At 37.0% G+C, this 24473-nt stretch overlaps 1 protein-coding gene across 2 annotated transcripts; it reads right to left on the bottom strand.

Annotated features, from left to right (window-relative positions):
* Positions 1-505: 505 nt before the first annotated feature.
* Positions 506-22549, bottom strand: AGGF1 (angiogenic factor with G-patch and FHA domains 1). Of its 2 annotated transcripts, none has more exons than XM_069879880.1 (14): positions 22389-22549; positions 21701-21797; positions 21030-21235; positions 20088-20234; positions 18010-18198; positions 13278-13347; positions 7547-7658; positions 6947-6998; positions 4619-4720; positions 4105-4270; positions 3802-3884; positions 2706-2833; positions 1686-1785; positions 506-834 (listed from the first exon to the last, which is right to left on the bottom strand). In XM_069879880.1, the coding sequence occupies exons 1-14, from the start codon at positions 22536-22538 to the stop codon at positions 634-636; spliced, it is 1803 nt and encodes a 600-aa protein (XP_069735981.1). In that variant the 5' UTR covers positions 22539-22549; the 3' UTR covers positions 506-633. The 2 variants fall into 2 exon arrangements, with proteins under 2 accessions (XP_069735981.1, XP_069735980.1); XM_069879879.1 differs by lacking the exon at positions 13278-13347 and adding an exon at positions 9199-9553.
* Positions 22550-24473: the final 1924 nt, after the last annotated feature.

Raw genomic sequence — 24473 nt, 5'->3', positions numbered from 1 at the left:
CTCTTTACAACCTCCTTTCAGGTAGTTGTAGAGAGCAATGAGGTCACCCCTCAGCCTCCTCTTCTCCAGGCTAAACAATCCCAGCTCTCTCAGCTGTTCCTCATAAGGCCTGTTCTCCAGCCCCTTCACCAGCTTTGTTGCTCTTCTCTGCACACTCCCCAGAGCCTCAACATCCTTCTTGTGGTGAGGCAATATGATACTCCACTAGAAGGGGCCCAGAGGATTTTCTTTTTTCTATTTTTTTTTTTTGGTTTGTTGCAGCTTGCCTTTAGACCACTGTTCAAATGTTAAAGCTGTTATATTTAACAGATGTTTTACATGACTTTCATGAAGAATTGTGTTAAAAACACAACTGAAGAAACTTCCTGCTCATGAGAATCACTTTCAAGTACTTATATTTGAATATCCCCCTAAATTCCACTCATTTCTTATTAACTTATTAAAAATGTGTTTTAGAAAAGCATGAAGACTACAGAAAATCAATTAACATAGAGTCACTCTTGCATAATTTTTTATCCACAACTGTATTTTACATACCACCAAACTTCTGCTTTAGCAAAAGAAAAAAGAATAAAAATAAATTCTCTCCAACTATTTACACACCGGAGTTACCCTGCTGTGGGACCAGATACTTTACTCTACAGTCCCTCTAATCCAAGGCTTCATCTTAGGTGCATCCCTTTGTGATTTAGGTTCTTGGAAGTTTTCGGCAAACCTTTCTCTTGCTTTATCCCAGTTCTTTTTATTCTTGCTCTGGATGATCTGAACATCTTCAACTGAGGTTGAGCTACTGGTACCCAAACCAGCATGCATCTTGTGTAACTGAATGTGGATCTGTCGAATACATGAAATATTATTGTTACTTCAAGGTAGGTATTCTAAATACTTTAAATCCTATTTTATAATAATAATTCCACCCCTCCTCTCCCTGTGCTTCCCTTGAAGGCTCTAATATACCTAGATTATACATGGACATTTAAAGAACTGTTAAAAAGAAGCATCAAATCACCATCTCTACTGCTACAATCTACAGTGCTGAGTGATGTCACTGCCACTAACATTGCTGTGAAGTGCTCAAGTGGATAGCATATAATCCCTGTGCTGGTTAGTTCAAAAACAGGAGGTATAGTGTGGCTGTCAGCACCACTACTGCCAAAAGACAACACATCTGTGGTGACAAAAATGGGGTAAACATGGCTGCCATAGGAGCCCAGAACTTAGTGGCTAGGCTGACTTCAGCCAGCCCGCTAACTTTTCCTCTCTGATGGCCTGTCACCTAGCTTGATCTTTGTGGTACATCAGCCTCAGAGAAAGTGAAGAAGCCCACCATAAGCCCATCTAGAATTCACATCACTTAAAAATTATTTCTGTCTTCCTCCAGACTGTGTATTTAAATTGGAGACTATTAATTCAATGGCTAGCAGCTGTCTGCCCCCCCCGTGCTTAGTTTCCTAACACAGAGATATTACTGGCATATTTTACTGAAGGGACAAAATTGAGAAATTTCAAAATACTTCATTAATTAAATGAAAAATGATTTGCTGTTAGCCCTACTGAGATTATTCTTCCCTAACTAGGACTTATTTTGAAATGTTTGAAGTGAATAGCAACTTACAATTAAGTACTTTTAACTGCAGATACATTTCTGTTCTTTTTTGCACCAAGGAAAAACCAGAGTGACCTACCGGATCTTTCATACCACCACCATCCTTGCCCAGGCCTTCCCCTTTCTTCCATCCCATTTTCTCCAACATTTTGCGTCCTTTGTTGCTGTTGCTGATTTCACTTTGAAGAAAGTTTAAGATAACTGATAAGCAAAAGTTAATACAGAGTATGCTCTCTACTCAGATATGTAAGGACAGAAATATGCATGCATATACAAACCCAGAACTATTATGCTGTTGCTACTTCATTCAAGAGCTATCCAGATGACCCTAGTGCTACCTTTTGCAAGTTCTTCTGTGAATATCTTTGGTTACCAAAGTTATTTCAAGCTTCTGGTCAACATTAACCTTCCTAAAACTCCTTCTGAACCAGGTGTTTACCTAGAGGTACAGCATGGGTGGGAATTCACTGCACTAGGGAAAAAAACAGTATCACTACCTTACCACTAAATCATCCTAATGCACAAATTCCAGTGTCTCACACTTCCTTTACTTACTTGCAACCACCTACAAGTTCATGTTCCTTAACAAAAACATACCAAAAAGCAACTACAGGAACAAAGGACTAATTAAAGAGGAAAATTAAAGTTAAGTGTCATTTAAGAAGTATGTAAATGCATATCCTATGACAGGCTGGATATCTGATAATGAAAGAAGCTTCAGGTGAAAAAAATTCTCTGCGCTATTACTGGGACTGGACAGCAAAAACAGAAATTGAGACACGTGAAAAACAGACAGTATTGAAGGTGTCAGTAGTGCAGCTCAGAAGTTCCTTGTTTTTTTGAGTTAGTAAGAAAGCGATCTAAGCACCCTTACTGCCAAGATGAATTCTGTATGGAAGGTGAGGAGTTAATAAAAAAGAGCATATGAACTGGGAAGTGAGACTAGCTTACTATTTTCTAGCTCTCCTAACACATTATATGCAGGGAATTAATAATCTAACAATACGTTAGATTATTACTTACTTTATAATAATTTTTTTTTAGTATTCACTAGAGAAGGACAAAGAAGATTCCCTTCCCTGCCCCAAAACAAACTTACACATGAACAGAAGCTGGACTGTCATCTCTCTGGAAGGTTCCTTCACTTCCAATGGTCTCCCTGCGTTTTCCTGCTCTGTCTTTGTACTTTGGATTCTTCACTGCTTTGTTGTCTTCATACTCTGTATTCTTTATAAGCAGATTAAATTCCATCAAGGGAAGTGGGCTTTAAATTTTTTATTTTTGATTACTTTTTTTGTTTCTCTCCAAAAGTCAGGCTACTTCAGCCTATTTCCTTAATGCTAAATCTTCTAACAAATAGCTACAGTTCTCATTTAGCAGTTTTTTCCTTACAGCTATACCTTTTAAAGCATGTTATTGCCATCATCACATAATATCATGATATTACCAAAGTCATGAATTTCACAGAGGTTGTAAATAAATTGAGATTCTCTTGAATTTTTTTCTTGCACATTAGCAGAAAACCATATGGACATGCCCACGGCTTTTTGTTTAAGCATTTAGCCTGTTCCTCAGCAACTACTTCTTTAGAAAACATGACAGAAGTAAGCATATGTAAAGATTCCATATTGACATTACCTTAATAGCTGAAGAGAAATCATGCCATTCTGTTTTCTTACACCGATACTTATTACAAGTGTTACCCCATAGTTAAAATAATCGCTAAACCAGAAGTACTGAATATTATATACTCTTTCTTGTGCATTCATGTTAGCATTCTTCTATAGCAAAGCAGACATAAAATTAAAAAATTTCCCTCTTCCTCCCATAATAATTAGTTGCTCATAATTTTTTCTTTCCAAATAAAAGATAGCACTGCAATATAGTGCAAACAATTTGCAGAAAGAAAATTAGAAATGTCTTAATAAATCTTAACCTAAAAAGTATGAGGTATCTCATACACATTGGAACAGATCTTTTCTTAAACAGAACCATCACACTCTGTTACCACTATTTCTCCCAGCAGAAGTTGTAAATTATTATTATTTAGTGTACAAAAGACAAGCTTGAGTTAAACTACCAGGCTCAAGTCCAAGTGCATTTGAAAACATCTTTTATTCACTGGAGTCTATGAATTTAAAGTAGGGAATGCAACATAGATGTAGACTTCAAACACTTAACTACTGTAAACTCACCTGTAAACCATATTTTACCCGTATTTGTTTTAATGCTTTTCTTCTGACTAACTCTCTCTCTTCTTTGCTAAGTGATGGGCAAACTAAAACAAAGAACACAGGATTGAATTTCTATTTAATAATGTGGCAATGTTTTGAAACTGAAGACAACTGTGAGAAATTTCATTTTAACATTATTACACATATACCAAGAAGAAAATATATCATCGTGTATTTTAGAACTATTCCCAGTTGACAAGAAAATTGTAAGAAAAAGAAGTAATAATATTTACAAAAAGCATATCTCATGATTACATGACTAACCACAAGATTCCTTTTTCCTGTCCAGCTGAAGATGTGCTCTGACTTGTCCTGGTTCACATCCATCACAAGTATCACTGCCAGGATGTATATGAAAAGAAAGCACAGTTTCACCGATCTTCACTTCATCTCCATGCTCCAAGATGTAGGGATCACATTTTATTTTAGGCTACAGTAAAATAAAAGTTTTGGCAGCCATGTTAATTCGTTACTAATAAAAGGCATGAACTATTTCATGAGTACTGCTCATAATCTAGCAATTCAATTTGGTCTCATAAATGCAGGCAAGAATTTAACTATGGTGGGTATTTTACTCCAGCAACTGTAGCCATAGTGGATCTTTCCAAACGGAAACTGAACAAGCAGTATTTTAAGTGGCTCTAAACCAGAAGGGAACCAAGGAAGAGACTGGTGTATGAAAAAAGCCACGTAATGATACTGGGTCATTTGCCATAACACATTTAAAATAACTACAGTTTTCTGCAATATACACAGCATTATAACAACAGGTACTCACCTGGAGAATCTGATTTCCATTAACAACTGTTCCATTCTGACTGCCTTGATCCACAAGAACATAATTTTGCAAATCGTGGTCAAAATATACTTCTGCATGGAACTGATAAAAAGAAGCCTAAGTGAAATGTTCTTACTAAGCAAATACTTCACAGTTTATATGCTGTTTCAAAGTAAGATTTTGGAATATCACACTCTGTTACCACTATTTCTCCCAGTAGAAGTTGTAAATAATTATTATTTAGTGTACAAAAGACAAGCTTGAGTTAAACTACCAGGCTCAAGTCCAAGTGCATTTGAAAACATCCTTTATTCACTGGAGTGAATAAAGTTCTCACAGTCTAAGTTAATAGAATATTCCACAGCTTGTTATTTGATCCACGTAATATGTAAATGAATGAGCCACAACAGCATGAGCTGAAGTATACTATTGATAACTATTTTGACCCTAAACTGATTCAGCACTGAAAAGGTATATACCTCCAATGCTGCAAGTATGCTTTATTCAAAGGACTGCAAGATTCAGCAGAATGGCACTGTTAGCTGTTCTTATAAATAAAAGGTTTTTTTCTTGTAAGGTGTGTTACAGCACTGAATTTTTAGTTTTCAATTAAAAAAAAAATCTTATCCCCCTCCACAGCCTCAGGTTACTTGGTCTTGCATATTTGAAATAGCTCCTAAAGTGTCATGTTTCTGTAAGTTTCACATAATTCACTTTCATCTGCATCTTAATGCCCAGGACACAATGACTAGCCATCAATTGCTCTTCCTTTTGTGACTTTCCTGATATCGAGAGTAACAATCTAATTTGTTTTGTTGTTGCAGTTCTATATAGGTATTGCTTCCAAGCCTAAAAAGAACAGAAAACACAACTGCTGGCCAGACTAAAAAATACACACTACATCAAAAAATGTCCCCTGAGCAAACCGTAATATCAACTTCTGTGGCCTACTAAGACTCCCAGTAAAAACCAGAAGCCTAAATTGACAAATTTCAAATTTGACAGCCAAGATCTCTTTTGGTATCATGGAGATAAAAAGCCCAAGAGTCAATTTGGGATGAAAGCATTCATTCAAAACCAAATCTTTTCTTATCCTTGAGGATACATTCCAAAATAAAATAAAAATAAAATCAAAATAATACTTTGTAGACTGCCTAGCTCAATCAACACCTAACTTAATTTCTGCCTCTGTTTTATTGAATAGGATGAACCTAGACTTCTGAAGATTCGAAATCTGCAGGGTGTAGTGCTGTTTTTTAAAATCTCACTTTATGCTCAAGAAAAGCAAATGCAAAAGTGGTCCACAGCTATCAACCGTGACTAGTGAGGAAAACAAACTGGTAGTTAACTTTTTGTTTCTACAGATACATATTTTTTCTTCTTGCTTTGATTCCTTATCTGCAAAGTGAAGCAACTTTTTGTATAAGCAGTCAGTTACCCATGAAGTACTAAAATGGTAACACTATAGAAAAATAAAAGTCTTTTGGCTTCTTTAGGCACCCAATTTGAAATATATGCCTGAAAATGTCATTAATAGCAGAGAAAGATTTGCCCTGAAAATTGTTCAGTATGAAATACTGGCTGATTAATCAGAACTATCATCTGGAACAGACATAGTAAAGTGTATTTCAGGCACCTGCATTTGCAGATGTTTCTGTAGATTTTTTTTTGATTTGATTGGATGACATGTCTTTGTCAACCTACATTTTCTTTTATAAAAAGCGCTGTATTTATGGTCTGTGTTAAAGTGGTTAACAAAACAAAGCACATAATTTGTTTAATCTTTCTTAACCAGAACGAAAATGTAACATTACAATCTGTCACTGAAAGAAATCCTGTTAAATTTTTCAAACTCATATGTATTTATACAGTAGCCTTGAAGAGAAATGAAACAAAACGTGTTGCTCTGAGCTGAACTGCAAGGATTGGATTACTTTATGACAAAAGTTCTAACCAGCTAATACCATTATTTTATACACCATTAACACTTAAGAGTGATGTTTTCCTCAGGTTCAATAACTAAGAAATTCAAGATTCAAAGTGTAATTTTTTTTTTCACTGTGCATTACAATATGGATTAGTAAAACTCCAGTTAACAAAAAAAAGTTGCCTTTTTAAACTTTGAAATCGTACTGCTGTTCATGTTAAATTCCTATTCAGTAAAAATACTGTATGTTTTCCTTTTTCTTATTTGAAATATGGCTAAACCCACACCCTCATTCTAGAATTTCTTAAAAAAAAAAAAAGTTTTGCCAAATTTAAATCCATAAAAACTAAAACTTCATTCATACACTGTTCTACCTATCAGAAGACAGAAATAAGAGTTACCTTACTGACTCCAACTTCAGGAATCTGGAGTGTGTGTCCAACATCTTTTTCTCTGGAAAGTCAAGTTAATAGATAAATCACAAAAAAGTAAAAATAGGTCTAATAAGTGGCTTCCAGAAGGCATATTTCAGTTGATCCTTAATACCTTTGAGCTATGAGGGAGGTTTACAGTTGTAAAACACTGTGGTGGAATATACACAACGTAGACAACTTCCTTTACATCTTTTTTTCCATTCTATATGCTAAACACAGTAGGGAATGAATATGATAAAGATGTAGTTTTAATCTATAAATCTGAAATTTCTGTCTGAACTTCTACACTCATACAAGGCTTGCAAATAATAGTCTGCATCCTTCATGCTCTCCTGTGCATCTTACCATCAGTCTTCAATGCTGAATTTGAATTCTTGGTAGGTAATTAGGCAGGTAATACAAGCAATGAAAGAGTAATCTGTATAGATTTTTTTTTTTTGTTGTCAAAAAATCCTACAATAGACGGACAAGCATGAGAAGTAGGGACAAGCAATCCTGACTGGCTTACACAGCTTTCAAAGTGAGATATAGTTACAAATGTATATAACAAATTCAATTCACTTTTACCTTCCAATTGTAGCAGGCTTCACAGCTGTGATTATATAAAGTGATCCAGTCTGTAGAACTGGTGATCTTACTACAATAACTCTGATACAAGGAGGCCAGATCTTTTCTTCATCTATAACCATACAAAAAAGAAACATGTTACTATCAGCAAATTACAGTTTTACCCCTACAGTCTGTAGCTTTCAAACAACTTATATACATTCAGCCATTACCTGTCTGAATTCTATGCAACTTTCAGAAAAAACACATGTATAAGCACCTCTGAGAGAAAACTTTGATAAGACTACTGTTTCAAAGGCTTTCTGACTACACATTGAAGTATTACAAATATTTCTCTAATTCTGGTTATTTATATGCACCGAACAATTTAGTTACAGCAATACAACTATAAACACATTCACAGAATTTACCAGCATATTGTAAATTTATGGACCACTAGTCCTAATAGATTAGACTACAGTTTTACTCTGAGAAAAGGCAGCACCATTTTTTTCACCACATCACAAACCTAACGCACACAGAAATTTATATCTCATAATTTCTATGTCAAATGCATTTTTACTGGTTTTCACTATTAGCACTATGCAACAATATAGATAAGAAAAAATAATAGCTGGGCCTACAGATGCATGCATTTTTTTATCTCAGTGTCTGTTAAGTCATTAGTCTAATAACTATGAATTCTGTTCTCGGATGTACATTTGCAGGAAGTCTCCGATGATCTCAGATAGGAATAGACATGGTAAGATGGGAAGATGCTAGCTCAACGGGTACTAGGAGAGAAACTGTCTCCAATTTTTAGTGCTCCAGCATTACTACAGAATTATTAGAAACTAGTAAGAGAATTAAGCTTATTTTAAAATCCTGATCGTAGAAAGCACATTTTGAATGACGCTAATGACTCAGAATCTGAGTAGTTCAATCAGTAATGAAAACAGAAGAAACAAATTGACTGTTTAACTGTGAGCAGGGCACAGGCTGCAGTACAGAATTCCACCTGTTGTATTTAATTCTGTAATTTGGAATATCCTTTGCACATACATACATAGTTCCAGTCGGTTGCATTTTTTGCAAGAGACCATAAAATTATTGAGAAGGTCTTAAGGATCTAGGGGAACACTTTCTTTAGTGCAAAACAGCATAGAGGTTTCCTGTCTATACCCATTTCTTACATATTGCCACTGTAATACACACAAAATAGGATTTCATATAGTACTGAGTATTCCACATTAATCCTTTTCACCACAGTGGATTCATCTTACATTGAACTACACAATTGTTTATGAACAGTATCAGTAATACAACACATTAATTGAAGAGAGTTAATATTAACATCTAGAATTCTAGCAAAAGACGTTTTCTGCTGTCACTGTCCTAACTAAACAAACCTTACTCTAACACTGAGTTTTCTACACAATCACAGGAAGTTATACCCCTAAGGAACTTCTACAAAAACACCACTAACTTCTGGCTACTGTGCAAGTAAAAAGAAGGAAACAAATACTGGTAACATATAGCGCTTTATAATTCAAAGTCTCTCAAGACATCTGCTTTTTTTTTTAATTTAATTACCCAAACTGTTTTCTGGTAGTTTATTAATGGGCTTCTGGAAAAATACAGTAATATCATACATAAAAGCCACAATGATTCACCTTCATCTTCCCAATCTTCTGAATCAGCAGTTTCCTCACTTGTTAGTTCATCCTCACTACTGTAGATTTCGCACTCAGAGTCTGTGATTTCACCTTCTTCTGGCTCACTCTCTGTGTCTGCTGTTCTACTGTCATCTGTAAATGCTGCAGTATCTGGTGTACTTTTGCGTGAATGTGAATTTATACTGTCTGTAGAAAATGAGTCTTTGGCTGTTAAATTGTTTTGTGTTATTTTGTCCATTTTAGCCTTCTTTCTTACATTTGGAGGCTCTTCTTCTTCAGTAGAACTTACTTGCTCAGTAGTGGAAAAGCAATTCAGACTGTTAGATGATTTCTGCTCTTCCGTGTCCAAATCCTGGAGGGGAGTTATAGAATGTTACATTCTTTACAGACCGAGTTAGTCTAAAGTCTGCTTTCAGCCTGGAAGTAGATTCTTCACTAGGAAGAATTACCTCTACAACTATTAAGAAATGGTTAAATTTCTAGGAAGCTTAAAGCATGCAATCAGTAGAACATTTCAGCAGAAATATTTTCACATTCTATGAGACACGACCAAAACCATCTTCTATTTAGGAAAGTGTGACTGCACTCCTCTTCTAAACTTCATATACTCCTTTCTCTTTTCTCAAAAACACCTTAAGATTCTTGTCCTCACTTTCAAACTTCTATAGTATCTTGAATATTTTCCAGTTTTGCTTTTATGAGACACTTCTGTCCTTTTCTTAAGCAATTCTTGTAACTTGTTTAAAAGTTCTTTAACTAATCTTCATCATATCTTCCTCCTCGTTTTGTCTTCACGTTTTCCACAATGAACCAGAATTTCTGGAAAGCCCACCAATGCTTACCTAATGACATGCTCTTCCTCTTTTCCAAACTGCAACTTATACAAAGCCCTTCATTAATATAATGTAGAGAACTTAAGTCTAATTTATGCTATATGGAACAGTTCCACTGAGAATCCATTTTCTACTGCAACAAATTTCTCCACTGAGCTCCAGTCAGATTAGATCGCTGCAGGTTCTTCCATTGCCACTTGATTTCATCAGCAGAAAGACCATCAATGTTTTATAAAATGAAAATCTAAAGGTTCAGATTAATTTTGCCAGAAAATTGCCTTGAAAATTTAATTCTCAATCTAGTAGTCCATGTTAAAAAAACAAAAAAAAAAAATCAAGGAAAACCAAACAAAAAAAACCCAGAAACCACACATGGCTTTAAAAGATAGATAATTTATAATCTGAGAATTTTTTTTATTTGCCATCTTAGATTCAGAATGAATGCATTCAATTGCCCTGAATTGTACCAAATAAAAAACATCCTTGACTTTTTTCAGTAAGTTTCTGTGTAGAGCATTTTACATTTCAAGATACATGAATTAAGCTGAATGTTAATGTTATAGATATTAAAGCACTTTCACTTTTCTGAGAACTCATTAGTGGCATAGCTGTACAGCAATCAAGCAGTTAGACAGGACTTCCGAGTCTACTTTTGAAACATTTTCAATAAGACATCACATTCTCAGGACTAATCAGCAAATTTTAAAAAAATCTCATGCTTTAACTGAAGGACTGTCAGTGCCTTTACGGTTTCTCTACAGTGCACTAGCCCTCCTCCCTGAATCCTGCAGCAATAGAAACTAGGAAGGAACAAGATCACAAGATCACTGCCCAACATTGTCTGTATTAAATAAGTGATGTTGTAATCCTGCCAGAAGTAAGACTACACATTTCATACATGTCAAACATCAACTGTATTAGAAATCCAAATATTGCTTTTATGAGTGATATTTTCCAGTGATTTATCTTCACCTAGATTCACGTTTGGTATGGATGCTAGATCAATATCAGGCATACCAAGGCGCTCTGCAATCCTAGATTTATTTCCTCCCGTAATACTGAGCTACCAAAGTTTCACTCATCTAATAAGAAAACAGAGAAACTAAATAGCTTGCTCAAATCACAACTGAGGCAAAGCAATAAATGACTGTCATGCCCTGATGCCCCAATATAACACTCCAACCACTGAACTCTCTCCACAGCGAACCCAGTGACACTTAGTTCTGACATCAGTTTGGATAGTCTAAAATAAAAAATAAAAAAAGAGTTGTTTCAAAGCCTATCTACTAACGAATAGACTCCTTTCTGTGTTGAAAACAGGGATTTTAAAAAACACTCTTCAGAGAGACTAAGGATTTGGTACATACACACATCCTACCAATATGACCATCAAGCTTGTTTATAGCAGTTTCTGTATTTTTTGCACTATTACTACAATCATTGAGAAAGCAAATAAACTGAATAGTTTTCTTAAGTACTCATAAAAATGTAACCTTCACATTTAGAAATCCTTGTACAAAATTGAGGATTTAAATTGCATTCCTAAAGAGTATGTACTTTGAGCCCTTTAGTATTTCATAAATTTGTATTAAAATGCACGTCTTGATCACGTCTAAACATTAACCGTGGGGGTGCTGAATGTATTCTTAAAAGATTTTGAGGGAGTCTTTACTCATGCTGAAGAAATCCTTCTCCATTATATATGACTACTAGTACTAACACGAAACTTATGTAGCATGTGTGAAAGTGTAACTATGCAAAGAGCACTTAATACTTTACCTCTATGCAGCCATTGATTAAAAACCAGAAACCAGCAGTAAACAGATTACTCCATAAATGTCATCCTGAGTGACCTAACAAATATAGCAATGCACTTCATTTCTCAATGGCAGGATACTCAACTCTTCCTACCAAACTTGTGATAAAACACACAAACTATGCAAGTACATGCTTGTTACAACCATGTTTGTTACACCATACAGTCCTTTGTGAGTTGCTTAGCCTGATGTATCTTAATAGTCAGCGGACCTACCCCAAAGTAGGTTGGATATGGATTGCCTCTGCGTTACTCAGCTTTGAAAAACTTTGTATCTACTGGATACCACCCCATGATGTCTGGCTTCTGTGTCACTAAGCATGAGTAAAGTTGAGAGATGGGGTGAACCTGATCCACAATAAACGATTTATTAACTACAGGGTTGAGTCAGTTCACATTTCTGCATCCCTGACAAAGACAGCCAAAAGTTTCTACTTACAATATATACTTGAATGATTGTAGTAGCTTAAGTGTTTTTGGTGAAAAATTGAAAATATTTTACGCATTTAAAGCATCACATTACTATGACAGAGCAAGACATTTTGTCTTTCAAAACTTCACATTTTTCCACACAATGCCTAATCAACATGCATGTTCATGCAACTCTTCAGAATGCCTACAAATTAAAACTTTAAAATTGTGGGCATAATTAGCTTAATTCTAAGAAATGCACTGTTTAGACGGTATTGTTTTTTAAATCTGTTTTATAAAACAGTCACAAATATGTGCAATACAACTCAGAAATAGTCTGCTGCTTCTTTGTTTGCTAGAAGTTCAGGTGAGTTAACGTAATCACAGGTACTCAACATTCTGAATCACGCTGAATCTTTAGCACTGACTCTCTCAATTTGAAATACTAATGTGAGATTCAGTATTTTACTGAAGAAACTTTCAAACAGTTTAAAATAGCTTTTTCACTCAGATGACTAAGCTTTCACTTGCTAGCACTGCTTCACAAGAGCTTCAGTTACTGTCTTATACTCTACACAATACTGGAATTTCCAAGCACAATAAAATGTAATTAAAAGCCAGAAAGAAAGTAAAGCTCTACCTATATCATAAATAAACCATTTTATGTGCTAATGGACAATCCTGAAATAGAGTAAACAAATTTACACTACCTAAACCCATATATTCTGTTTAGTCAGTGTAACCTATCTTAATGCAGTGATCCTAAATATGTCCTTTCCCAAATAATCAAGAATGCCATCAAAGTTTTCTTCGGATGTTTCACTTATACAGTGTTTCAAATAGATTTCAAAGTTACTTTGTAGAGGAGCTGATTTTCAAAGAGTTTTAAAAAAATGACTAATTCTTTTAGGAAAATAGCTAAGCATAAACTACTAGGTATTATTTTTCTTTTAATAAAAATACCAAGGTTAAAGGTAAACATCCACAGACTAATGTGTCTGGTGTCTCAACTCTACCTTTACCAGAAGCTGCCAATCCAGAAGAAGAAATCTTCAGATTAGCCATGTGTTCTGCCAACTGACGCACCTAAAGATGGGATGAACATCAGCAAAAAAGTAAACTACATGTGACTGAAAAAAATAAAAATCACTGCTTTGAGAGTTCTATGGGAAAAACTACTACAAAAGCCTTGTCTGTCCTACAGAAGTAGCTAGGATGCATCTACAATGGAAAAGAATATGACTGAAGTGAATTTTGAGTACTACACTGAAATGAAAAATTTTAGACAGCAGTTTTATTTAAGAACAGAAACTGTTAAAGTATTTTCTGGCAAAAAATGGCATCATTCAGAACTTGCATCATTTTGCTACACACTTCTAATGGCCTGAATCCAGCAACTAGAGATACGTGATCACTATTGTACACAGTGTATTCCCCAACCTGTATGAAGCCCTGGATCTAGATATTGGGCCAGGAATCACTTTATCATTGACTGCATCTATTTTTTTGGGGTGGGGGGTGGGTGGGTTCTTTGTTGTTGCATTTTGGTTTGTTTTTTTTTTACTTTTTTACCCATTTCCAAATTTACTTATTTTCTTGTACAGGAGACAATTACAGTATTTGTTGTCCCCTTCTCTTTGCCAGCTCCCCTACAAAAAGATACCAGAACTGAACAAGATGACTGAAAGTTCCACAGTCTTGCACCCACACTCTTTATGTGAGATGGCAAATAAAAATTCCTGATCACCCATTAAAAGCAAAAGTGTGCATAATGCTTAGTTTTACTTGTCAAAAGAAAACTATTTGTAATATAGAAGTTTGGTAGCTGAAAATAATCTCTTAGAGAAAGTTCTTGTAGTAATCAGGAACATTTTTCAGGGGACACGAACACATGAGTTCCCCTCCACTGTTTGCTGTTCGGGTTTTTTTTTTCCCAATTAGAACTACATTCATTTTAGCAGATGCTCACTATCATTTTCTTGTTTGGTAATTCAGCTTGTTAAAAATTAAAATATTATTTTAAAGGTTAATTTTATTCTTTAGATTCTTAGATTTATACTGCTTTTTCAAAAATGCTGCAATATTTGTGGAGAATACACTTGGCATTTCTGTAGTGTTAAATATCCCAGCTTACTACTTACAAATATATGTAAGATAGCTAAGCATATAAAATTCTTCACAGTAGCAACAAACTAAATCACAACTGAACAAACCCTCCTGTGACCAGAAACAGAAAACTAATAGATTAGCCTTTTCAGATTAAAAAGAGATTAACTATAGTTTAAATAGAATAACTAAAAAAATCATCACATGCAATTTTAGTAAAAACTACATAGCTACCAGTACCATCTACATAGAAATATTTACTGTGATAAACTATACATGCAGCTGCTAAATTCCCTTATTTCTTGCATTTGACAAATTTTAAGAAATACTTAATACCAGTACTTCTTTTACATTTAATCCTTTAACTGAAAAAAAGAAAAAAGTTTAATGGGTGTTTTGTATACTTGAGATTCTATGAATTCTACTCACTGTCTTCCCCTACTTCACATGCATATTCTTATAAATCACCTCATCTTCACTCAGGAATGTTCAGGGTGTGTTATGACATATTCCCAGAATGAGATCATAGAATAGTTAGGGTTGGAAGGGACCTTAAAGATCATCTAGTTCCAGCCTCTTAGGGTTGGGACAGCCTGATCTAGTGGGCAGGGACATCCCTTGAACAACTCCAGGGATGGGGCAGCCACAACTTCCCTGGGCAACCTGTGCCAGGGCCTCACCACCCTCACAGAGAAGAAATTCCTCCTTATATCTAGTCTAAATCTGCTCCTCTCCAGTTTATAACAATTGCCCCTTGTCCTATCGCCACAAGCCTTTATGTATAGTCCCTCTCCAGCTTTCTTGTAGCCCCTTTCAGGTACTGGAAGGCCACTATAAGATCTCCTCTGAGCCCTCTTTTCTCCAGGCTGAACAAGTCCAACTCTCTCAGCCTGTGAGCTGAGAGAAATCATGGTATTCCTTTATTTACTGCTATTAGTGGTCCAGAGACCACCGTAAACCAAACCATTCTCCCACTTGTACTGGCTGTAGAAAAATGGAAGTCAAGTAAATCCTATTTCAGTAAAGAAATGCTCTGGAGGCATTTTTCAGGCTAGGTGCACAACTAACTTGACAACTAACTGGGAAATCCAATAATGAAGTACTAATCTTCAAAACAATTGTTGCAACTTCAATAATTTAATCAGTATTCAGGGATGGGTTTTATTTTAACTTTGGTTTTATTTTTTTTTTTTGTGAAGAGTAGAAGAGGGAACACAAGAAAAAGGAAGAAGGCTGGGCATAAGTGTGTAGGAAAGCATTTTAACAGACAACACTTCAACTACAAAGTCCTACTTAAAATCAGATATTTTTTGTTTTGTTTCAGGATGTAAATAAAACAGTTACTAGCATAAACTAATTAGTGCTTTTACCAGTACCAGATCAAACTGGACAATAATATTAGTGCCAAAAAACACAAGGCATCTATGAATTGGATTGTGCAGCTTATGAACTTTTTTTTCAGTTTTATAACAGAAAAATCTATAAACTTTTATTCTAATAAATCTTAATCTGGTACTCTAATGCAACATGTTTCTTTTTAACAACTATTGAACAAGTTTTTTATACAATTAAGAACCATACAACAAGAATAAAGCACTTAAACTCACCTACGTAAAGTATTACAGAAAGGTGCTTTGCTTTCTTCTAAATCTAATAGGGCATTACAAATGCACTGCCAAAGAAGCATTCTTTTCTTTTTGACCTTTTAAATGGGGGGCAATTGTTTTTAAGTTTCACTTTGTGTTCTTCTTGTTTTTTAAAAAATATAAAATGTCTTCATTTTTACTATGATACCTTCACTTACTGTTTACAGATGCAAATATCTGTGTGCTACTGAACCAGTTTTAAATGTTTTTTCTTGCTATCTTGTTGGTTAAACATATTAATTCACAAAAAAAGAAAAGTACTCAGTTCACTATCAAGTAAACACATCATAAAAAGTGGATGTTTACCTCCTACCTTGTGACTGTACAAGCTTCAGACAAGATATTTGTAAACAAAACTATTTATATAAGAAAATATCAATATAAAACCAGCCAAAGATAAGTAGCTATTTGTAGTATAGTCAGATGACAGAAGTGGGTTGTGATGAGATCCCCAAAAGTGGTCAAGATTATTTGTTAGGTCAGAGATATATTTGCCACTGGACTTCCGTAAATACACTTGTTGATTTAGGTCTATATGTAACAGTTCATCACAGAACTAAAGTTAAGAGATTTATTAAATGCATTACAGGATCAAGCACATCCTGCCACATTATGAATGAAGTTATGTATTGACAATGTCTTTTGAGAGTGGCTGAACATTAATTGCACAAAGCACGTCCAGAACTTGGATGATTGTAAAACTGCTAGTTTCAACTGGATTATCCCCACTTTCTTATGTCTAAAAGATTGTTATACTTCATGTTGCTACGAATCCACTTCAAGCTTTCAAAGTGGAATGGTTCAAATGAAGTTTTCTCCAAGAGTAGAAATTCCCCAAATCTATAAAAATCTGTCATCAATTGACTACTATTATTCATTTAAACTATCTTCACTGGTTCTTTAAAGTTGCCATTTTCAATCTTTCTTTTCTCACTCCTGACACAAAATTTCTGAACTAAATTATTTCAGACTTCAACCAATCAGCTTGACTTAGGTCTACATAATGAGATTATGCACTGGTATAAAGCAATAGCTTTAAAATATGCAAACTAAGGAGCACTGCAAACTAAAGAAATCAATAAATTAATTTATATTTTCAGTAATACATTTGCAGAACAGGACTACACAAATTTGCTCCAACATCAATAACAGTGTTCATTAAGAAAATGATTCTTGAGGTTTAATAGCTGTGTTACAACAAAACTTCTTGTGTTTAGGAGTGAGTAATGTTCTTCAAGGCAGCCACTATGCACTATATGGTATGCTTTCTTAGCAAGCAAAACCAAGAGAAAGTTATGGGTTTTATCTTACAATATGTTAACTACAAGGTATAAGGTACAGCTTATCTACACATAACAGATAGCAAAAAAGTATTGACTGAATAAGATATCAATAGAATAGCATAATATGTGAAGAATTAGAACCTCACACACATTTCATCAATCCTGAATTGTGATAGATACAGTAAAATGTCAACAAAATGAGCTTCGGAATACCGAGTCACAGAGAAGGGCTGGTGTGTGCATGAGCATTTTCAAAACCTTCAGTAATTTTTTGATTCATCATGTGAATTAAAAGAACCCACCAAACAAACAGCCAACAACAAAAAAAAACAAGCCAAAATCTGAAAATGAAGGCATCGTGGTAACACAGAATTTCTGACACAAAGCCAGTCCACACTGAATTCATTCTAGTGTGCTTCCTAATCAGGGTGCTCAACTGAAACTGTTTTAGACATCTACAAAGTTGTACTGTGATAAAAACAATGTTGAAAAAGGGAGGGAATTCAAGTGAAAATTTCATCCTTGATCACTCACTAGAAAAATTATTTGAACACAAACTATGCGTTAGCAACCCACTGCATGTAGTATAAAGATGTTTGAATCCCTCAGAAAATTGAGTATATGTTCTCTACATAAAAACCCCACAACCCATACGTTGCATCATGAAAAAAAACCAAGGTTTCGCATTTTCTTTCTGTCTATTCCAAAGTTACCTTATACTCATTTGTAGTAATCCGCTCTGTTTCTTTTCTCTTCTTTTTTGCTTTTTTATCCTTGGAGTGCTGAGTACCAGAGGCCTGGTAAGACTGCAGATCCACTCGTGAATGAAACTGGTATCGGCCACTTTCCACATCACAGTAATAATAAATTCCAGTTGCTGGATCATAGTACAGTTGATTTTCCTACGTAAAAAGCAAAGAGCAATGTTATTGTTACTTCAATAAATACACTGCTCAAAGAAACAGCCAATTAATAAAGAAACACATAGTGGATTTTAAAAAAGTACTCAAATATACTAAAGAACTGTGGTGGCTTAACCCTGGCTGCAAACCAGGTGCCCATCCAGCCACTCTCTCAATCCCCCTCCTTGACAGGACCAGCAGGACAAAGTAAGAAAAGCCCATAGATGAAGATAAAGACAGGGAGATCACCATCATGGGTAGGTCAGATTGGACTTAGTGAAAATGAATTTTACAGAATCAAAGAATCACTAGGTTGGAAATGACCCACCGGACCATCAAGTCCAACCATTCCTATCAATCACTAAACCACCTCCCTGAGCACTTCATCCACCCATCTCTTAAATACCTCCAGGGAAGGTGACTCAACCACTTCCCTGGGCAGACTGTTAAAACATTACTAGTAAACCAAATACTACCAAAATGTTGCTAGTAAACCAAATACAAGAACATTTCCTGTAATTCAGAACATTTACTGAACAAGGAAATATATTCTTTCATGTAATTGTACTACAAACTCTATCTACAACCCTACACTGATAAACAGGCATATGATATAGGGGAGAAGTTAGAAAGTACTTAGAGAAGGGCTTAGCTCACTGGAATTCACACTGTTTGCGAGCAAAGGCCTTGCAGACCCTGGCTGTTGATAAGAAAGGAGTTCATTCGCAGACATTCACTGGTAAAGGACAGCTGGAATGTGAGCAACAGCAGAAAGCCAACTGCATCCTGCTCTGCGATTCTGGAGCTCGACCAGGATGACACTGTGCCTGTGCACAGATTGAGTTCAGGGACGCTGAGACCCTCTGAGACCCTTGACCACGACCACCAGGACACACTGCACCTGCGCCAGTATGGGAGAAGCTTCTCAAATCTAATTATAATAGGAAGCAGGGAAAGCTCATGAATACATAATAGGCATTTATGAATAGGCGTGTCTTTGCACTATAACTATCTGCTTGTTAGACCATACAGTGTGCGAGTTAGGAGGATTACCCCCTTCGCACCCGCCAGCGAATAAACACATACCTACCTTATAACCCTTAATCGAGTTATAGAGTTTGATTCCGCAGAAGACCTTTGTATATCCAACTAAATCTACAAACCATGTCAAAAATAATGGCATCATTTAAGACTTTAGAATCCACAAGCTTCCCTGAGAACAAAAGAAGTAGTTTTGCCTACAACATGCACTTTTTAAAACTGATTTGAACGCAATGCTGCAAACAAAACCTGCTTTAATCACAGTAGATCTACTAGGATTTGTAACAGTTTATAAAACCTCCCCAAAAGCTCTCTTAGGAAAAAAATATGGCAGAAATTAAACGTTATGAAATTTTGGTGCACTGCCTTACATTTTTTATAAGAAATATTCTCTTTCCCATATTATCAAACTATTCAGAAACCACGCTCAAGTAAAAGTACAAGTATTTTGTGTTTTTTAATTCAACACGCTTTTCACTGTTGAGAAGTCGCTGACTTAGTTCAGCAATCTTTTTCTACACAAGCAATGTTTTAACTCAAGCTTTTAATTTTGAAAGTTACAGAGCAGCTTTATAGTATAAAATTCCTACAATGCCACGCAAGTTGAAAATCTAGGAGAAATCAACAAAACCTGAATGAAAATCTAAATTTATATCTTAGTCTACAGCTACCTGTAATCTGGCTGAAATAATTCAACAACTAGTTAACAAACTTCTATTACTATTCATCTTCACTAACTTTTTTTTTTTTAAATCGTAACGTCAGCTTGGATCCTAGTTCTTCGCTCACATCAATTTTTACTACTAAACTTCAACAGAGGAAAAATGCCAAGAGTTTTAAATCCTTACCGCATTGTAATAGAATCCAGTGCTATGGTCATAATACAATCCCGTATTTTCATCATAAATAAATCCGGTTTGTGAAACAGCAGCTTCTGCAGCAGCTCTCAAGCTGTCCGCCAAAGAACCCTCTGGTACCAAAGTATCTTCTGCTTCCTGATATCAGAAAGTAAGAAATTAGACTTTCTTCTAAAAACAACCTCCTTTCTTCCGCAGTGTTTTAAAATGCCCTGTTTATATAAAACAAATAAGTCTTCTATGGACTTGGATTGATTCCAGAACTACAAAACAAAAATCTAGCTGCAGCTTACTGATAAACTCCTACTGATTTCAATGGGACCAAGAATTCATCCTGTGCCTTTCATTTTCCCTAAACTTTATTCAAAAGTGGCTCACGTTAAAAATGTACACATGAATACCTTTTGGTACGTTCCTAAAATAGATTTCTGCTCTACATTCCATTTCAGTTGCTAGATGCTAAGGCACAAATTCAGTTAAAAAAGTGAGATGAAGTGAGTGATCTAAGAGAAGGCTGGATAGCAGGAGAAAAAAACCAAACAGAAGCTCCCAACAAACTTCTTCTATGCTGATTCATTATATCAATGGAGGGGAAAAAAAAAGTACACTTCATGACAGTCAGCAAGGCCATATTGAAGATCTGCTAAAAAAAAATGCTATGCCTCCAGGCTATGCAGGACACACATTTTAGGATTTGCTTTTTTTTTTTTTTAAAAAAAACCCCCAAATCTAAGAGTATGCTACATTTTGAACACACTACAAAGAACTAGTTTCAAAGCACAAAGATGTTTGTCTGCTATCATTAGCACCACACCATCACAAAAACCCATTTCATAAGATGACATCAAGACCAAAAGCACATCTTTTAAATGAAGTGAAATATTAATAGAGCACTAACTCCAAAACTGGTAAAGCCCAAAACAGTTCTATAACCTTCGAATTCTGGATGAAATCTTCCTCTTCTCCACCTTCAGCAACTGTACTGTTATCGGTCCTTAAAGGAATATTAGCACATGTCTGCGATTCCTCTGTGGCATCATGCTCAGTGCCTTCAGCCCCATGATTGTGCTGCACAGGCAGTTCCGATGCACAATTCTGAGCATCAGTGTGATTGTAATAATTTTCATAGTAGTAATAATCTGCAAGGGGAAATAAAGAAGTCGAAGTTGTCTAAATTAGCAAAGCAATATTTTACACAATGCAGTTTAATTATCCTAAATCTTAAACTAAGTTTATGCACATAAGTATTCTAATGAAAGTCAAATAATGGATAGTGCCTCTGCCTTGAATCTACTCTACTTTTGCTGAACACACTATGCCTTGTTTTCACCTACTCTGAAAATCGGTAAAACATGCACGTGTGTAATGCGTGAGATTACTATGTTACAGATTACTATGGCATGAATTCTACTACAGCCCATGCTGCTTTATCCCATTCTAAAAAGAACGGTTTTAATGAACAGGAAACAGTCTGAAAGACAATGTCAGGTTACCGTGTTTAATACAGCTAAGGATATAGACTTGAAATGTATTTTACATTAAAATAAAATTCAAAATAAGATACTGTTTTAGATGCCTCTTTAAGCAATTACTACCCCCTCTACCTGCTTGTGACCATGCAGCATAGTCCTCTGTCTGTACTTCTACACTAGCCGTATCCTTCTCCTTCCTATTATGGATCTCCTTAGTGAGCTCTTCAACCTGAAAAAAACCAAGCATGTTACACAATGCAATGTTACATTTTATTAGTCTATGTCAGAAAAGAATATCAGCCTGTTTTGCATTCTATAACGTGAACAAAACATAACTGCACCACAGCTATTTCAATTGATCTTTATTTTGTAGGAGTGTTTTCTACTTAAATGAATCTCATTCCCATTCATGAAAGGTATAACAATAAAGGCAAGCACCTGGGAGGAAAAAAACTTGACCACGGTTATTTTTAAGGTGCCCACACAAGAAAGCTGAGTTTAAAGCAATAACCACTGTTCTGCATAAAAAACTGCAGCATTTACAAAACTTCCCTATCTGATCATTTTGTTTTGACTGCTGCGAAGCTCATAATGACATTAAAGGCAGTCCTTGGAGAGTAACGAGATATGCACGAGATCGCTGGCAGCACTGACACACCCGCCCGTGGGTGGGAAACGCCCCTGTCCCAGCTCCGTATGACTGCACGTGATCCACGGGGATGGCTCCGGCCCCGGCAAAGGAGCCCCGCGGAGCCGGTTGGCCGGGCGGTGATCTGGGGGAGGGAGGCCGCGTCGGTCGGTTCGCGGGTCCGGGTCTTACCTGCGCCCTCAGCGCCTCACTTTCCTCCCTCGCCTCGCGGTACCGCCGCTCGGCCTGGCGCAGGCGGCGCCGCGCCCGCTCTAGCTGCTGCCGGCAGGCTCCCAGCTCCGCCTCCAGCGCCGCCGCCCGCTCCCCCGGCGGGGAGGCCATGCCTCAGCGCGCGCCCGGGGCACAGCAGCAGCAGCAGCGGCGGCGGCTGCGGCCCCGCCGGCCGCCACCGGCCATGGCGCGCGACCGGCCGCAAGCCAGCCAGCCAGCCAGCCGCGCCCGGCGGCGCCAGGGCCCAGCAGGCGGCACCGGAACAGGAAAGGCGCCGCGGCCGGGACGGAAGTGACGCAAACGCGCGCGACGGGCGACGGGCGGAAGTCGCCCCCAGACACGCCGGAAGTGCCTGCGGGAGCGGTGGGAACGCCGAGGCGGTGTCGGAGAGAGAAGCTGCGGGGAGACTGGGACACCCTCGACCCCCCTCTGCTGAGACCCCCGCCTGGGGCCCTGCGTCTAGCTCTGGCGGTTCTCAGCACGAGACGTATATGGGACTGTTGGAGCGAGTCCAGAGGAGGCCACGGAGATGGTCCTAGGGGTGGAGCATCTCTGCTCTGTCCTGCCTGAGAGAGTCGGGATTCTTCAGGCTGGAGGAGAGAAGGCTCCACGGAGACCTGACAGCGTCCTTCACTGCCTGAAGGGGGCCAGCGGGAAAGCTGAGGAGGGGCTCATTACTTGGGAGTGGTAGGACGGAGGGAGATGATTTTAAGCTGAAAGAGGACAGGTGTAGATTAGGTGTTAGGTAGAAATTCTTCACGGTGAGGGTGGTGAGGCACTGGAACAGGTTGTCCAAGGAGGTTGTGGATGCCAGCTCCTTGGAAGTGTTCAAGGCCAGGTTGCATGGGGTCTTGAGAAGCCTGGTGTAGTGGGAGGTGTCCCTGCCCATGGCAGGGGGATTGGAACTGGGTGGTCTTTTTGGTGCAACCCAAACCATTCTATGATTCTGTTAAAGAGTATCAGGGTGTTAAGATCAGGGCCTGCACAGGGCAGGCTCTGGGCAGAAAGTGCCCAAAATCTGTTAATGGCCTCAACCAGCATCAGTACTTTTGGGTTTTGCTGTGACATTTCTCACTCTGTACTGTGGTAAACCACTTCATATCCTGGCTAAAAACTGCATTGTCAGGTGAACATTGCAATTATAGCTGTCTCAGTAACACTTAAGGCTACTGTGTTAAATCCATGCTGAGAATTACAGCACTGCAATTCTGTATAAGTTTACATTGCTGGGATTTTTAGGTGCAGCTGCAGTGGGTTCCTGTGGCTTCCCCCGTGATTCCCTCATCTCATTATAAAAATTTTCACACCTTCACCTCATAGGTTCTGTTCCAGAAGTATGCTTGATCTCCGTTGAGCAATGAGTTGTTAACAAACTGGAGATGTGATACTCTGTCAGTTTCATGCCTTGTTCCAAGAAATTCATTGTAGTAGGTCACAGCCAAATAGTTTTTAGACCTGATAGTAGTGAGCGTATTACAGACGTACAGACGTGGACCTTTACTTTTCCTAGCAGAAATGTCTGGAATAATGAGACACCTTTAGAGGAAGTGTTCACCTGACTACTTGAAGTAATGTATACATTTCATATATATGTATATATATTTAATATATTTTTGTATATGTGTTTAATATATTCAAATATATGTTTTCCTATATAATATATATATTTCATATAATGTGTGTTTCTTTTGCCTTTTCTTGACTGTTAACTCTTTGTACACTTGGAGTCCCTAAAGGAATGACATTTTTGAAGTTTATGGTGTGTCATGATGCAGGTCACAAAGTTGTAGCTATGCTTCTGTGGATTATTGCCTGTCAAACTTTTGTCTTGACATCAAATTAATGATCATTTTTGCTACTGCAATCTGTCTAGGCACTTCTGAAATGCTTTTAGTTTGGCCTCATGACATTACTTACTAAAGCTTGGTAGCAGCATGGGACAGTAGGTTTTTGGTTAGACCTCACTCAGCAGAAGCATGCATGAACCTGACCTAGCTCTTGCAGGGGAAAAAAATACTACTTTCAGTCTATGAGTTAGAAACAGAG

This window comes from Phaenicophaeus curvirostris, chromosome Z (genome assembly GCF_032191515.1).
Source record: "Phaenicophaeus curvirostris isolate KB17595 chromosome Z, BPBGC_Pcur_1.0, whole genome shotgun sequence".
NCBI classification, from domain to species: domain Eukaryota; kingdom Metazoa; phylum Chordata; class Aves; order Cuculiformes; family Cuculidae; genus Phaenicophaeus; species Phaenicophaeus curvirostris.
This window is presented reverse-complemented; position numbering and strand designations above follow the sequence as displayed.

Excerpts from the sequence above, each read along its gene's own strand:
- AGGF1 (XM_069879879.1), bottom strand. The coding sequence starts at position 22,538 with ATGGCCTCCCCGCCGGGGGAGCGGGCGGCGGCGCTGGAGGCGGAGCTG. Across the intron at positions 7,659-9,198 it reads AGAAGATTGGGAAGATGAAG|ATGAAGAAAAGATCTGGCCT; the intron begins GTGAATCATTGT and ends GTATGGTTATAG. Across the intron at positions 4,271-4,618 it reads ATGGAAATCAGATTCTCCAG|CCTAAAATAAAATGTGATCC; the intron begins GTGAGTACCTGT and ends ATTTTACTGTAG.